Below are 14,170 nucleotides of genomic sequence, written 5' to 3' on the forward strand. Positions count from 1 at the left end.
GACCTCTTTTCCATGGTCTGATTACTGTTTCTACCTTCCTGATCATGCTGAAAAGACTGAGTGTTTGACATCAGTCTTCTCCTTCAAACTCTCATATGGATAACCAAGGCAAATAATCTTGCAATGAATGCCTTTTTTATCTTTTTCTAGAAAGACATCAGAAAACTTAATGTTACTCGGGATACCAATAAATCTGGTCCAAAACCCATTCTGCATTGCCCACACAACCTGCTATATTCATTCAGGCATCTACACAACATCCGAGAAGCAAGCCTTTATCCAGCTTATTTCTAAAAAGAGAGAGAGAAAAAAGTCATCCATCAAACAATCATCTGATTTTGTTCATCTCAATATATTCAGATGTAGTAGAGAGCATCCTCAATAGCCAACTTCGCTACATGGAGGCTCGGCAATGAATTAGGGATCACCGGTATGGATTCCATGATTTCCATTCTACAGCAGTAATAACTTTCCACTCTTTAGATTTTTCTATCAATTCGTAGGCTACTTCAGGGCACTGTGCTTTTACCCATACTCTTCTTGTATACATAAATGAGCTCTCATTGACTACAAATGCTATTCATATATTTGCCAAAACCAGCACACTCTATTCTTCTTCTTCATTCAACAAACCATGCAGTACCCAAATGATTCAAACTTCAAGATCTTCCATAACCAAAGTCTTAAACAGCAATCTCCTTACCACTCAGAGGAATAAAAATACTCTAGCAAATTTTAATGCCATCAAAGCACAGTTCTGTCTTACTTCTCACAATAAGACAGAATATAACCTCACTATACCTCCCTTATTTTTGATATTACTCAAATCTCCAGTCAGGATCAGATGTCTCTTCTTGGACTAGCTTACATTTCCTACCTTTCCACACAAAACAAATCACATCTATAGCTCCTTCAACCTCCAAAACACTTAATGTCTTCTTCTATTCACAACACTATTCATATTTTGTACAACTTCTAACATTATATAAATCCTAAATCTCTGATCAACCTTAGACTACAGTTCTTACATTTGGGACAGTGCACAAAAACCTTCCTTAGGATGCTTGGTGCTATCAACAAAAGGGTAATCTCCTTAACAGATATCCTCTCTTTCTCTCTCTCTCTCACACATACACATAGCTTGATTATAATATTTTTGCATTTTTTTTTTTTGTTGTTGTTGTTGTTTTATATCACCAGTCCCACACATAAGAGCTCCCAAGACCTGACATGACAGTGCCATGTGTGGGTGAGTGGTTAGAAAGAAAGGAAAAAAAAAGTGTTAATGTGTTTTTTGAAAGACCTAAGGGTTGTAATCACTGGGAAAAACAATATTGGGAAGACTGCTCCAAAGAGCAGAGGAGTAAAAAAATGAAGCAGGAAGATGAGAAGTTGGCTTAATAAGTTTTGACCTGAACAGTATGTGGCAGCAGCTACTCATGCTTGAACATGATCAGAGGAAATTTGTTTCTGCATTACACCTTTTATATTTTCTCACTCTACTCTAAACATGTAAAAACCAGAGAAGATGCTGGTCAGTATCCATCCATCCATTCACCTTCAAACTTATCGAGTCAACTTATTATCCTATTTTCTCATCCCATTTTTTTTAATGTGATTCCACTCATAAAAGGTTTTGTTGCAACCTTATAGCACATTAATAGGTAGGCTGAGGATTTTTTATTAATATTTTTTTTTAGTTTTTATTAATTACAAATATATATATATATATATATATATATATATATTATTTTTATTTTTTTTTTACACACTTCAGAAACCCTGTTCTACCAAACATGGAACTTTCTTTTCAGGTCTCCAATGGGGGGGGGCACATTGCTCTTACATCAGGTAATGATATTCATCTATCACCTAAAGATAATCACAAACATCCATGTTTGTTTAATTTTGATGGTACATATATCAGAACACAGAATTATAAGTAAATAATTATTTATTGACTTATTGCTGATATTTCACTGGTGTTATAAACAGCATCTTCAGAGCACAAAAACACAGTTTGTCACAGTACGTGAGACTACAACAACATGGTGTAACAAAGGGACTAGTTTAGCAAAATTGTAGCAACAACACAAAGACTAAAGTCCTAATTAGGCACCCTTTATCTAAAACAATATATATATATATATATATATATATATATGTATACTGTAGCAATAACACAAAGACTGAAGTCCTAAAAAAAAAAAACGAGAGAGAAATCAGGTACCAGTTATGTCTTAAGATGACTGTCTCCCAAATCTTAGGCAAATTTATACAGCCATATTTGTTGACATTAGGAGTATGTTTCAAAGCTTCTTTTGCTTCTAAGAACAATCTCTCTGACTTGTTAAAGCTTCTGTGCAGTACTTTTGTTTTCTTCCAGTTGATCCTGTGTGCAGAAGTATCCAAAGCATGGTCTGCTAGGCCCGACTTGCCATAGTGATAGCACCGGATGTATCTTTTATGTTCACTGATGCAGATGTCCACAGTTATTCCTGTTTGACCGTAGTAGGCTTGATCATACAAACAGGGCATTTCGTAAACTCCTGGATGTGATAAAGATGGGATGCTGTCCTTGAGTGAACGGATGAGAGTTGCTAATTTGACACACGATATGGGATGGTGACTGTTTTGTTGTAGTTCTCCATGGTGGATAGTGGGAGGGGTTTCTTAGGAGCATTTAGTATATTGTTTATCTTATGGGGATTAGAGCCATTGGCCAAGAAGGTGTGGCGTAAATGAGCCAGTTCAGCAGCAAGAGCATTGTCATTGGAACAGATTGCTCTCGCTCTGTGAGTTAGCGTTTTTAAGATACCATACTGTTGAGAAGGGTGATGGTGTGATTGTTTGTGTAAATATCTCTCTGTATGTGTGTGGGTTTTCTAAAAACTGAGAATGATAAGGAACCATCTGGAAGACATGTGATTAGTGTATCTAGGAAGGGCAGACAGTTATTAGCTTCAAGTTCCATTGTAAAGTGGATTTTTGGATGTTGGCTATTTAAATGTGCTAAGAATGTATCCAATGTGCCTGGGCCATGTGGCCAAATAGCAAGCACATCGTCAACATAGCATAACCAAAGTGTTGGTGTGAGAGTGGCTGTATTGATAGCTAGTTTATCCAGGTGTTCAATGCAGAAGTTGGCTAAGGGGGGGGGGGAGAAAGAGGGAGCCCAGAGCTGTCCCATCTAATTGCTTGTATATTTTCCCTTTCCATGTGAAATATCTTGCATGTATTGTGAATTTAAATAGTTCAAATATATCAGTGGGAAAGTGTGACTTTAGCAGATTAAGGGTCTCAAGTAGTGGTACATTTGTGAATAGTGAGGTGATATCAAAACTCACCATTAAGTCTGAGTTTTTTAATGTATGGTGTTCTAAAATACTTTTTAGGTGGGCAGAATTTTTGACAAAGGAGGGAGAATTGTTTGTGGGAGTGGCTAGTAACTTGGCTAAATGTCTAGCCAGTTTGTATGTGGGACTATTTATACTATCTACGTGTATAAGGGTGTAAGGGTGTACCTTGTTTGTGAATTTTTGGTGCTCCATATATCCTGGGTGTTTTAACATGGAAGGGCTTGAGTTTGTTTACTGTTTCTTTGGGCCAGGAAGTGACTTTTTTCAGTAATTTACGCATCTTATTCTTTATGTGTCGTTGGAATTGCGATCTATAATTTTGTATGTTGACTGATCTTGTAAAAGTGTGTGTATTTTGTTTTCATATTCTGTTGTGTCCATCACCATGGTTGCATTCCCTTTGTCTGCTTTTGTTATGATAATCTGGTTATTATTATGTAACTCTTTTAGAGCAATGATTTCATTATGAGGGATATTATTTCTAGGAGGCTTAGACTTGATTAGGATGTTGGCCACATCTAAATGTATGTTATTGGCTATTGCTGGAGGCAGGTCGTATATTCTCCGTTTGACAGACGGTATTATTTCGGCTTTTGGAAGTTGTTTGGAAGTAACAACAAAATTGTGCCCCCCGACTTAAAGCACTAATGGCCTCTTTGGTTAAGGTGAGCGATGATAAATTCAAAACGATGCGATCTTGTTGTAATTGCGGTCATTGTGCAGCACTGCATTATTGGAGATTTTCAAACTTTTTCTGGTGCCGGTTTTTGACTATGATGAATTCTTTTCTAGCCATTGCGTTGGTGATGTTGTCTAGGATCTCCCATAGGTCAGTGTTCAAAATATTACATAGTAGTTCACGTAGCGCATTGATGGTTGAGTCGTAGATGCCTGGATGTGATAAAGGAGGGATGCTGTCCTTGGGTGAGTAGATGAGAGTTGCTAATTTGACACACGGTCTGAATACAGTGCGTAGTTGATGTTTATTGAGAATTCTAGATATCTTTTCTGATGTGCCTTTAATGTATGGGATGATGACTGTTTTGTTGTAGTTCTCCATGGTGGATAGTGGGAGGGGTTTCTTGGGAGCATTTAGTATTTTGTTTATCTTATGGGGATTATCATTGGCTAAGAAGGTGTGGCGTAAGTGAGCCAGAACAAGGTACACTCTTACGCCCTATTGTAGATAGTATAAATAGTCTCACATACAAACTGGCTAGACATTTAGCCAAGCTACTAGCCACTCACAAATAATTCTCCCTCCTTTGTCAAAAATTCTGCCCACCTAAAAAGTATTTTAGAACACCATACCTTAAAAAGCAAAGACTTAATTGTAGCTTTGATATCAAATCAACAAATGTACTGCTAATTGAAATCCTTAATCTGCTAAAGTCACACTTTCCCCCTGATATATTTGAACTATTTAAATTCACAATGTAGGATATTTCACATAGAAAGGGAAAATATACAAACAATTAGATGGGACAGCTATGGGATCCCCCTTTCTCACCCCCCCCTCCTTAGCCAACTTCTACATAGAACACCTGGAAAAACTAGCTATCAATACACCCACTCTCAAACCAACACTTTTGGCTACGCTATGTTGGCGATGTGCTTGCTATTTGGCCACATGGCCCAGGCACATTGGATACATTCTTAGCACATTTAAATAGCCAACATCCAAAAATCCACTTATCATTCTCATTTTTTAGAAAACCCACACACATACAGAGAGATATTTACACAAACAATCACACCATCACCCTTCTCAACAGTATGGTATCTTAAAAATGCTAACCCACAGAGCGAGAGCAATCTGTTCCAATGACAATGCTCTTCCTGCTGAACTGGCTCACTTATACCACACCTTCTTGGCCAATGGCAATAATCCCCATAAGATAAACAATATACTAAATGCTCCTAAGAAACCTCTCCCACTATCCACCACGAAGAACTACAACAAAACATATTAAAGGCACATCGGAAAAGATATCTAGAATTCTCAATAAACATCAACTCCGCATTGTATTCAGACCGTGTTTGTCAAATTAGCAACTCTCATCCATTCATCGAAGGACAGCATCCCTCCTTTATCACATACAGGAGTCTACGAAGTACCCTGCTCATGTAATCAAGCCTACTATGGTCAAATAGGAAGAACTGTGGTGATCCGCATCAGTGAACATAAAAGATACATCCGGCACTATCACTATGGCAAGTCAGGCCTAGAAGACCATGCTTTGGCCCTGCACACAGGATCAACTGGAAAAAAACAAAAAGTACTGCAGAAGCTTTAACAAGTCAGAGAGATTGTTCTTAGAAGCAACAGAAGCCCTGAAACATACTCCGAATGTCAACAAATATGGCTGTATAAATTTGCCTAAGATTTGGCAAGTTATGTTTTAAGAAAGTCATCTTAAGACATAACTAGTACCTGATTTCTCTCTCTCCTTTTTTTTTTTTTTAGGACTTCAGTCTTAGTGTTATTGCTACAGTATGCACACACACACACATATATATATATATATATTGTTTTAGATAAAGGGTGCCTAATTAGGACTTTAGTCTTTGTGTTGTTGCTACAATTTTGCTAAACTAGTCCCTTTGTTACACCATGTTGTTGTTGTTGTAGTCTCACGTACTGTGACAAACTGTGTTTTTGTGCTCTGAAGATGCTGTTTATAACACCAGTGAAATATCAGCAATAAGTCAATAAATAATTATTTACTTATAATTCTGTGTTCTGATATATACCGTCAAACAACATGAACGACGAAAACATAAGCCTTTCTACATGCAAAAACATCCATGCTCACAGTGGGATTTGAACACACAGCCTGTTGGCTAGAGAATGGATATCCTCCTTTGCCAGGTGAGAAAAAAATCTAATCTGTTTTCATTGGAATGTCCTTCCTCATATCATTTTACCCCCTAGGAGAATACACAACCTCCAGCTGTTCAAGAAACACATTAACATATTCCTTCTTTCTTTCACAACATGCCACACAACATCCTTTACTATAGGATTTGCAACCTCTCATCTGTAGAGCTGATATTAAAAAAAAAAAAAGTGTTTACAATTAACTAATATTAGTTAATATTATTTGTTTAAAATAGTCATCCAATTATGTTTACCATAATTAATTAATCGCATTTTTTATGTGGTTCCCACCAATGAAAAGTTATTAGTAAACTTATAGTACATTTATACCGTGGGTGGGCTAAAGAATTTTTTTTCTACATTTTTATCAATCTTTTATAAATTTTTTGCATTTCTTTATTTATTTTTACACAGTGTAGAAACCCTCTAGAGACCAAACATGGAACTTTTTCAAGCCAAGTCAGACCTCCAATAAGTGGGGCAGGGTCAGGGGGGGGTTCACAGTAAATGATGAAATTCATCTCCTACCTAAATACATCCATGCCCACAGAAACCCACTAAACACTCAGCCAACCAGGCCATTATATTAATTATATGCATTTTTTTTATATTAATTACCTTTTACTTTTTTCTGTATGTACAAAATGTATATTCTGCTATGTAATCTACAATCTGGCAGATTGTAGATTACATAGCAGATTGTATATTCTGCCAGTGTATTCTTTCCTTTTTCTTTAGTTACATGGTAATCAGCATAATAATAATAAATAATAATAAGATTCTTACCAGGCCAGCAGCCGAAGTGGTGCGTTTTGTTTGTGGAGATTTGCTCCAATGAACAAGAACTTAAAGATGAATTAAAAGTTATCAGCAATACCTTCCTGTACAAAATTCTGTACAAGACCTCACTTAAAAACAAAAATAAACTAGACTACAATAAAACTGTAACCATTCCATATATTAAAGGAATATCAGATAAAATAAACAGAATACTACAGAAATACAACCTTAAAGCCACCTTTAAACCTCCTGCAAAATTAAAGAACTTACTCAACTCATCCAAGGATCCTCTCCCTCTGGTGGAGTATACCATATTCATTACGCCTGTAATTTGTCCTATACAGGGGAAAGGAAACAGGACTCACAATTCCTATCAGAAGAAAGGAACATAAATGACACATTAAATATAATAACTATAGTCAAGGTGGCCTTTCTGATCATGCCCTGAACACTTTACATAGAAGTGACTGGAAAAGCACCTGTTGTTTACATCACACCAAAACATGGTATAAACATAAATTTAAGGAGGCCTGTAAGATTCTTATCAACCACCCTAATCTTAACAATAATGAGAGTCCAAAAATCCCAAGAATATGGAAGGCACATATTTTACCCACTTAACCTTTCTCCCTAAGAGTTAATTATAAATAGGACCATAGATAATCCGGGATCTAATATAATAATTGTCATGTTAAATTAGGACATCATTTTTACTATAATAAAACTATCTACATGAAAGAATATTTCATTGTCTTAAATAGAATATAGCTTTGATGTAGTTATTTTATTTCATTTATTTATTTTAATTTTATTTTATTTTCACTAGAGGTCAAGCCGGTAGAATAATTGTTCATCAAATCATTGGTTTCAGAATTGAATCACTGTAGCTTGTCTCTGTATATATATATGTGTGTGTATACTCTAGATCAGTGGTCACCAAAGGGGTCGATATCGATCCCCTGGGGTTGATATGACATTGTTAGGGGTCGATTCGGGCTCAGAGGGATTGATTGGGGGTCGACAGAAAAATATAAGACATCACTGTATGGGTAATATTTAATTCGGTTAACTTGGATTACCTCCATGACAAAAGACATGGAGGTAATGACAATGCAATTAAGAGTGAATCGTGGGATCAGTACCTCCATCTTACAGGTCCATGAATAGGACCTGTAAGATGGAGTAAGGTCATGAAAATAGTTGCTGAGGCCAATCAAGTAGGCCAAAATGACGTATTTACCAATAAACGGATGTTGGTGGTTCCTGCCGGCTGGCGCAGTGGGAGCGAGATTGCAACACGTGCGTGGTTCTTATTTACTGATACAAGTATTCGATCCCAGTCTCATTTTTGCGCATCGACATACAAGTGAGCGTTAATGTTCTAAAATTCATCAACATACATATTATAATTCAATCGTTATTCATTCACGAACTAAACTTCTCTATGTTGAAGAGTTGAGCAGCACTGGTAGTAATACCAGTGATATTAATACCAGTAGTTTATTAATATCACTAGTAATACCAGTGATATTACTAGTGATAGTAATAGTAATATAATAATATATACTATATTATACATACAATAAATACTGTAACTATAAAATAAACAATCTAAAAACTCATGTAAGCATCTTTTTTTTACTTGTCCTATTATAATTACGTAATAGTAAAATATAGGGGGTCGATAACAAGTCAAGAAACTCTTGGAGGGGTCAACGGGGAAATAACTTTGGCGACCCCTGCTCTAGATGATGACCTTAATATGAAGGTGGAAACATCAGGAAATTAAAAATTATTATTTATAACACGGTTGTAGAGTCCATAATTAGTCTAAAATGAAGGCCAATGTATTTTTTTGTTAATTGTATATGTTCCTCTGGTCTGTTTGTCCAATGAAAAATCTGAGTTTCCAGGAAGAAAAATCTTTTACCTTTGTATGACTATTCAACTTGCCTTCAGCTGTAATGCTCTTATAAATGTTCTACACACATGAAGAACATGCAGGACCTGACTTCGAATCCTGTCCAGGATTCAAAGTCAGGTCTTTCCAAATACTGACTGAGTTACATATACTGAATTTCATGTCCTCAGCAAGGCAGATGATATCATAGCACACATCAAAGCAAGGCTCTGAAAAGTGGTGAACATAACATTTATTCTATTCACGGAGAGAAAATTTGGGGAAGACGTTATTTATGGCTTCAAAGTATATATCCATTCTCAATAAATATTCTTTATATATGAAATACCAATTAATTTATTAATTGATATCCAATTCTCTGATTCTTATATGCTAACCATATGAAAAAATCTTTTTTTTTTAGAATATTAGTTTTCTATTACTACAATAAATGCTTACCACCTCACATGCCTTGTATATTTCTGCCTCACTACAAGCTGTATCCACTAAATACTGAATACTATGATTATATTTTGGTGTTCCTATATATGTATCAACATGAAAAAAAAAAAGAGAAATGGATAAATTAATTCTGATACTAAATGATACAAAGGAATCTTTCACATGCAGTACTAATAAAGTTATATTTTGTTATAGTGTTACATGTCCATTACAGTATAATGATATGAAACACTATATATTATTAGCATTAACATTTCATTCACTTTTAACAGAATAAATATGTTTACATTTGGTAGAGAACATAATTATATTTATTACTATTATGTGACACCTCCAAGGAGGCCAAAGACTCATTGAGGGAGGCCACCTAATCTACAACTCTCCGTCTCTACCACTTAATTCACCAACTATACATCATCATCTACACCAACACCATCTATTGCCACCACTAGTATTTTCACAGACAATCACAAACATCCATGCCCACAATAGGATTCATAATCCACAGCCTTTTGGCTTGAGAGTGGATACAGTAACCTTGTGGTGTAGGTAGAGCTTTTGCTGCCCCTCTCAATACACATCAAAAATACTACAAAAAGTCAAAACGAGGGGTGCTTAAGGGTCAAAGCTGTATAACTGAGAGGAGACCTCCACATAGCCTTCAAAGGAATGCGGAGAACCGACCAGAGCTTCTAACCTAATGTCCAATCCTCACCTTCTCGTGGTGCACCCTGTTGGGTATCTACTTTGATACTGAACGAACGAGGATGGGCTGGCAATTTGGGATTTAGCCGACCAAATTGTATTCTTATTGGTTAAACCAAAATAAAAAATGATGGTACAACATGACAAAATTTCATGCCGGCTGGGGCGTCGCCCGGTTAAACAAGGCCCCCGTTGTTTTCGCCAGGGAACCAGGGCGAACAGCGAAAATTCAGCTACTGGAACAAATCTGAAAGCAAACCCGAACTCAACATCACCAGAGTTAAAGATCGGTACTATCAACGTAAGAAGCCTGAATGGCAAAGAAATGGAGCTAGCTGAGGAATTAGATAAGTACCAGATCGACATAATAGGGGTGACTGAAACAAAAAAGACCAAAACTGGTGAGATCTTTCTGAGCAATAAATACAAAATGTTATATTCAGGCAATGACAATCAAGGAAAAGAAGGAGTAACCATAGTATTCAACACAAAATACAAGGCTAATCTTCTTGAATGGCAGTCAGTCTCAAGTAGAGTAATGTGGGCAAATATGAGAATGGGGAACTGGACAATGAGACTTATTTGTGCCTATGGTCCCACAGAAGGTTCTACTAAGGTAGAAGTGGAGGAATTTTTTGAGGCTTTAGAAAAAGCAACTGACACAATGAAAAAGGAAAAGTTGGTCCTTGTTGGGGATCTAAATAGCAGAGTAGGAAATGATTGTGAGACATACAAAAATATTTTGGGAAAATTTGGAGAAAAGAGCAAAGCTAATAATAATGGCAAATATCTGTTGGATTTCTGCTCAAGACATGGACTGGTTATTACTAACACCATGTTCCAACATAAAAATGTGCATAAATTCGCATGGAGAGAAGAGGCTAGGAATAAGAAAAGTCTCATTGACTATGTTATTGTTGATAGTGATGTTTTCTCCCTGGTGCAGGACACCAGAGTGTACAGAGGATTTGAAATTGGAAGTGATCACTATTTAGTCTTGAGCAGGATAAAATTGAATTTCATATTGAAAAGAATAACATGTAAGAAAGTTCTAAAGCGAATAAAAGTTGAGCAGCTCTCAGATGTGAACTGTAGACTAAAATACAGAAAGATTATTGAAAAGAAAATGAAACAGTTTGAGAACAGGAATCAAACCTTGGAGATTCAGTGGCAAACTCTGAAGAAAACATTGATTGATTCTGCCAGAGAGGCATGTGGTGAGGTTGTGTGCAAGGATAAAAAAAATCAGAACTCCCTGGTGGACACAGGAAATTAAAGAGGCAGTGAAGGAAAAGAAGAAAGCATATCAAAAGTTCCTGGCAAATAAGTCAGCTTTTATTCTTACAGAATACAGAGACAAATGTAAGAAAGCTAAACAGTGTGTAAAACTAGCTAAACAAAGTCATGGGAGGACTTTGGCAAGAATATAGAAAATAAATATCAAGAAGGTGGCAAAATATTCTGGAGGTTTGTTGAAGAAGCTTAGAAATGGAGGAAAGAGTGCTGTAAAAGGAGTTAGAGATGATAAAGGTGACATGAAAACAGGAGAAAAAGATATCCTTGAAGTATGGAGTAATTACTTTGAAAATCTGCTAAATGAAACAAGCAGTGATGACAGCACAGTGATAAAAAACACTGACCAGGCATGCAGTCAGGAATACATATCCATACTTGAAGTAGAAAAAGCCATCAAAGGCTTGAAATGTGGAAAGGCAGCAGGAGTAGATGATATTTGACCAGAAATGCTGAAGTATGGTGGTATAAAAGTCTTACAGTGGCTGCACTGCATAGTTCAGAAAGCCTGGACAGAGGGACGAATTCCCGATGATTGGAGTAGAGCTCTCATAGTACTCATATATAAAAAGGGAAATAAAACTGAATGTGAGAATTACAGAAGTATTTCCCTACTGAGTGTTCCTGGCAAGATCTATGCAAGTATACTTGAGAAACAGTTGAGAAGAATTGTGGAAGAAAAGCTTGGTGAAGAACAAGCTGGATTCAGGCCAAATAGAGGCTGTCAGGATCAGATCTTCACTTTACGACAAATAGTCAAGAAAGCATGGGAATACATCAAAGATCTGTATTTAAGTTTTGTCGATTTGGAAAAGGCATATGACAAGGTGCCAAGAGAGAAGCTATTCAATACGCTGCAGTTATATGGTGTCAATGGGGCATTATATCAAGCAATACTTAGTCTTTATTTGAGTTGTAAGTCAGCAGTTAGAATTGAAGGAAGTACAGGAAGATGGTTTAAAGTTAAATCTGGTGTGAGACAAGGATGTACATTATCCCCTCTGTTATTCATTATCTATATGGATCACATTATGAAGGAATGTGGTATTAAACCTGATATCAAAATTAGAGATGTTAATGTCAGCTCTTTGCTTTATGCAGATGATGTTATACTTCTAAATAAATCCGCTATAAGTCTGCAAGATTCTCTGACTAAATTGAATAACTGTTGTAATAGATATGGTATGAAGGTCAGCAATAAAAAGACAAAGACAATGAAAATAGGCAGAATCATTGAAAATGTTAACTGTGTTGTGAATGGAGAACCTGTGGAACAAGTAAAACATTTCAGCTACTTAGGCACGATTTTTACTGAAGATGGTAAATTAAATATAGAAATAGACAACAGAATCAGCAAAGCTGGTATGGTGGGAAGTCAATTGAATAAATTCATATGGAATAAGAAAGAAATTAGTCAAAACACTAAATTAGCTGTATACAAGACAGTGTTCAAACCAGTTTTAACTTATGGATCTGAGAGCTGGGTCAGAAGTAAAACACTTGACCAAAGACTAGAGACCGCAGATATGAGAGTCCTGAGAAAGATTAGAGGCGTGAACAGATGGCATCAATGGCAATATCATATTAAAAATGAGGATATTAGGAAAGAACTTGACATTGTCAGCATCCAGGAATGCGTTAGCAGAGCTAATCTCAGGTGGTATGGTCACTTAAATAGAATGGGAGAGGAAAGATTAGCAAAACAAGTGTTCTCTGCCAGGTTGGCAGGAAAACGACCCAGAGGAAGACCAAGATATAGGTGGATTGATATGGTACAAAGTGCCTTAGACGATAGAAATATAAGATCCGATAATGTTGGAGTCTTGACAAGTAACAGACTGATTTGGAGGAAAATTGTAGATAGGAAGTTAGTAAGGATGTAATTTTTTCATGTAGTACTGTCATATCCTGTACACCCCTTGAGGGTACATGGCAGGAATTTGATGATGATGATGATGATGAAGTCAAAACGACGTATAGGGAAATAAATTAAAATACTATGTTTATTTTTGAAGTAAAACTTTAATTTCAACATTCTAAAATGTTATTTTTTCTTGCTTTTCTGTTAGAAAAATCATCGATGACATTGTAGAAGTCTATTTCATAGTAACGTAGGTAATTCTTAATCAATTTTATTTAGTAAAACTCTTCTCACAACTAGCAACACTTACAGCAATTGTGAGGAAAATTCGCAATAGTATCACAATATTTAGAAATGAGTTCTCGAGACTGTATTTTGGAATTAAATGTAAAAGTTCAAAAAGGTCCGAAGTGACATCCTGGGCAGATCGTCCCTCTAGCTATGCCAGTGCAGTAACCACTCAACTGTAAAAAATTATTTTTTTATTTTTTTTTTTTTTGTGTAAATCATAATACATGGAGAATGAGAATTAATTGATTAAATATACCTGAAACCAGCAATATCCAACCATATTTATAAATGGTTGGATACCAAGAACTAAGTGGATAAATAAAGTCTGAATGAAAATGGACAAGCACTATGGAAAAAGAAGTCATTATTATTATTATTATTACCCCAAGACCTCATGGAGTCAAAGACTCACCTGGGAGGTCCTTTTATCACACACACATCTCATCATGCCGAGCCTTAAACACCCTCAAACTCCTTGTAGACACCACACTCTCAAGGCAAGGCATTCCCATCATTCACAACTCTGCACGAAAAAAACCTGCCTCTCACTCCCTACTCACACCCTCTTTATACAGTTTCCAGGGATGACCTCTGGTTCTCCCCTGATCTCCCACTATTCTCTGTAGAACTTCTCCACC

The 14,170-nt window shown here is 36.2% G+C and overlaps 1 protein-coding gene across 1 annotated transcript in view; it reads right to left on the reverse strand.

The window, feature by feature from the left end:
- Positions 1 to 14,170, reverse strand: part of LOC150103380 (uncharacterized protein F13E9.13, mitochondrial) — a 55,468-nt gene that overhangs the window by 34,847 nt on the left and 6,451 nt on the right. The window contains exon 2 of the mRNA XM_090397903.1: positions 9,380 to 9,462. Within this exon, the coding sequence (XP_090254029.1) occupies positions 9,380 to 9,462 (83 nt within the window). The remainder of the gene's footprint in view (positions 1 to 9,379; positions 9,463 to 14,170) is intronic.

This window comes from Typopeltis vanoorti, chromosome 9 (genome assembly GCF_054136105.1).
Source record: "Typopeltis vanoorti isolate ZY-2024b chromosome 9, IOZ_Tvanoo_1.0, whole genome shotgun sequence".
Taxonomy (NCBI): Eukaryota; Metazoa; Arthropoda; class Arachnida; order Uropygi; family Thelyphonidae; genus Typopeltis; species Typopeltis vanoorti.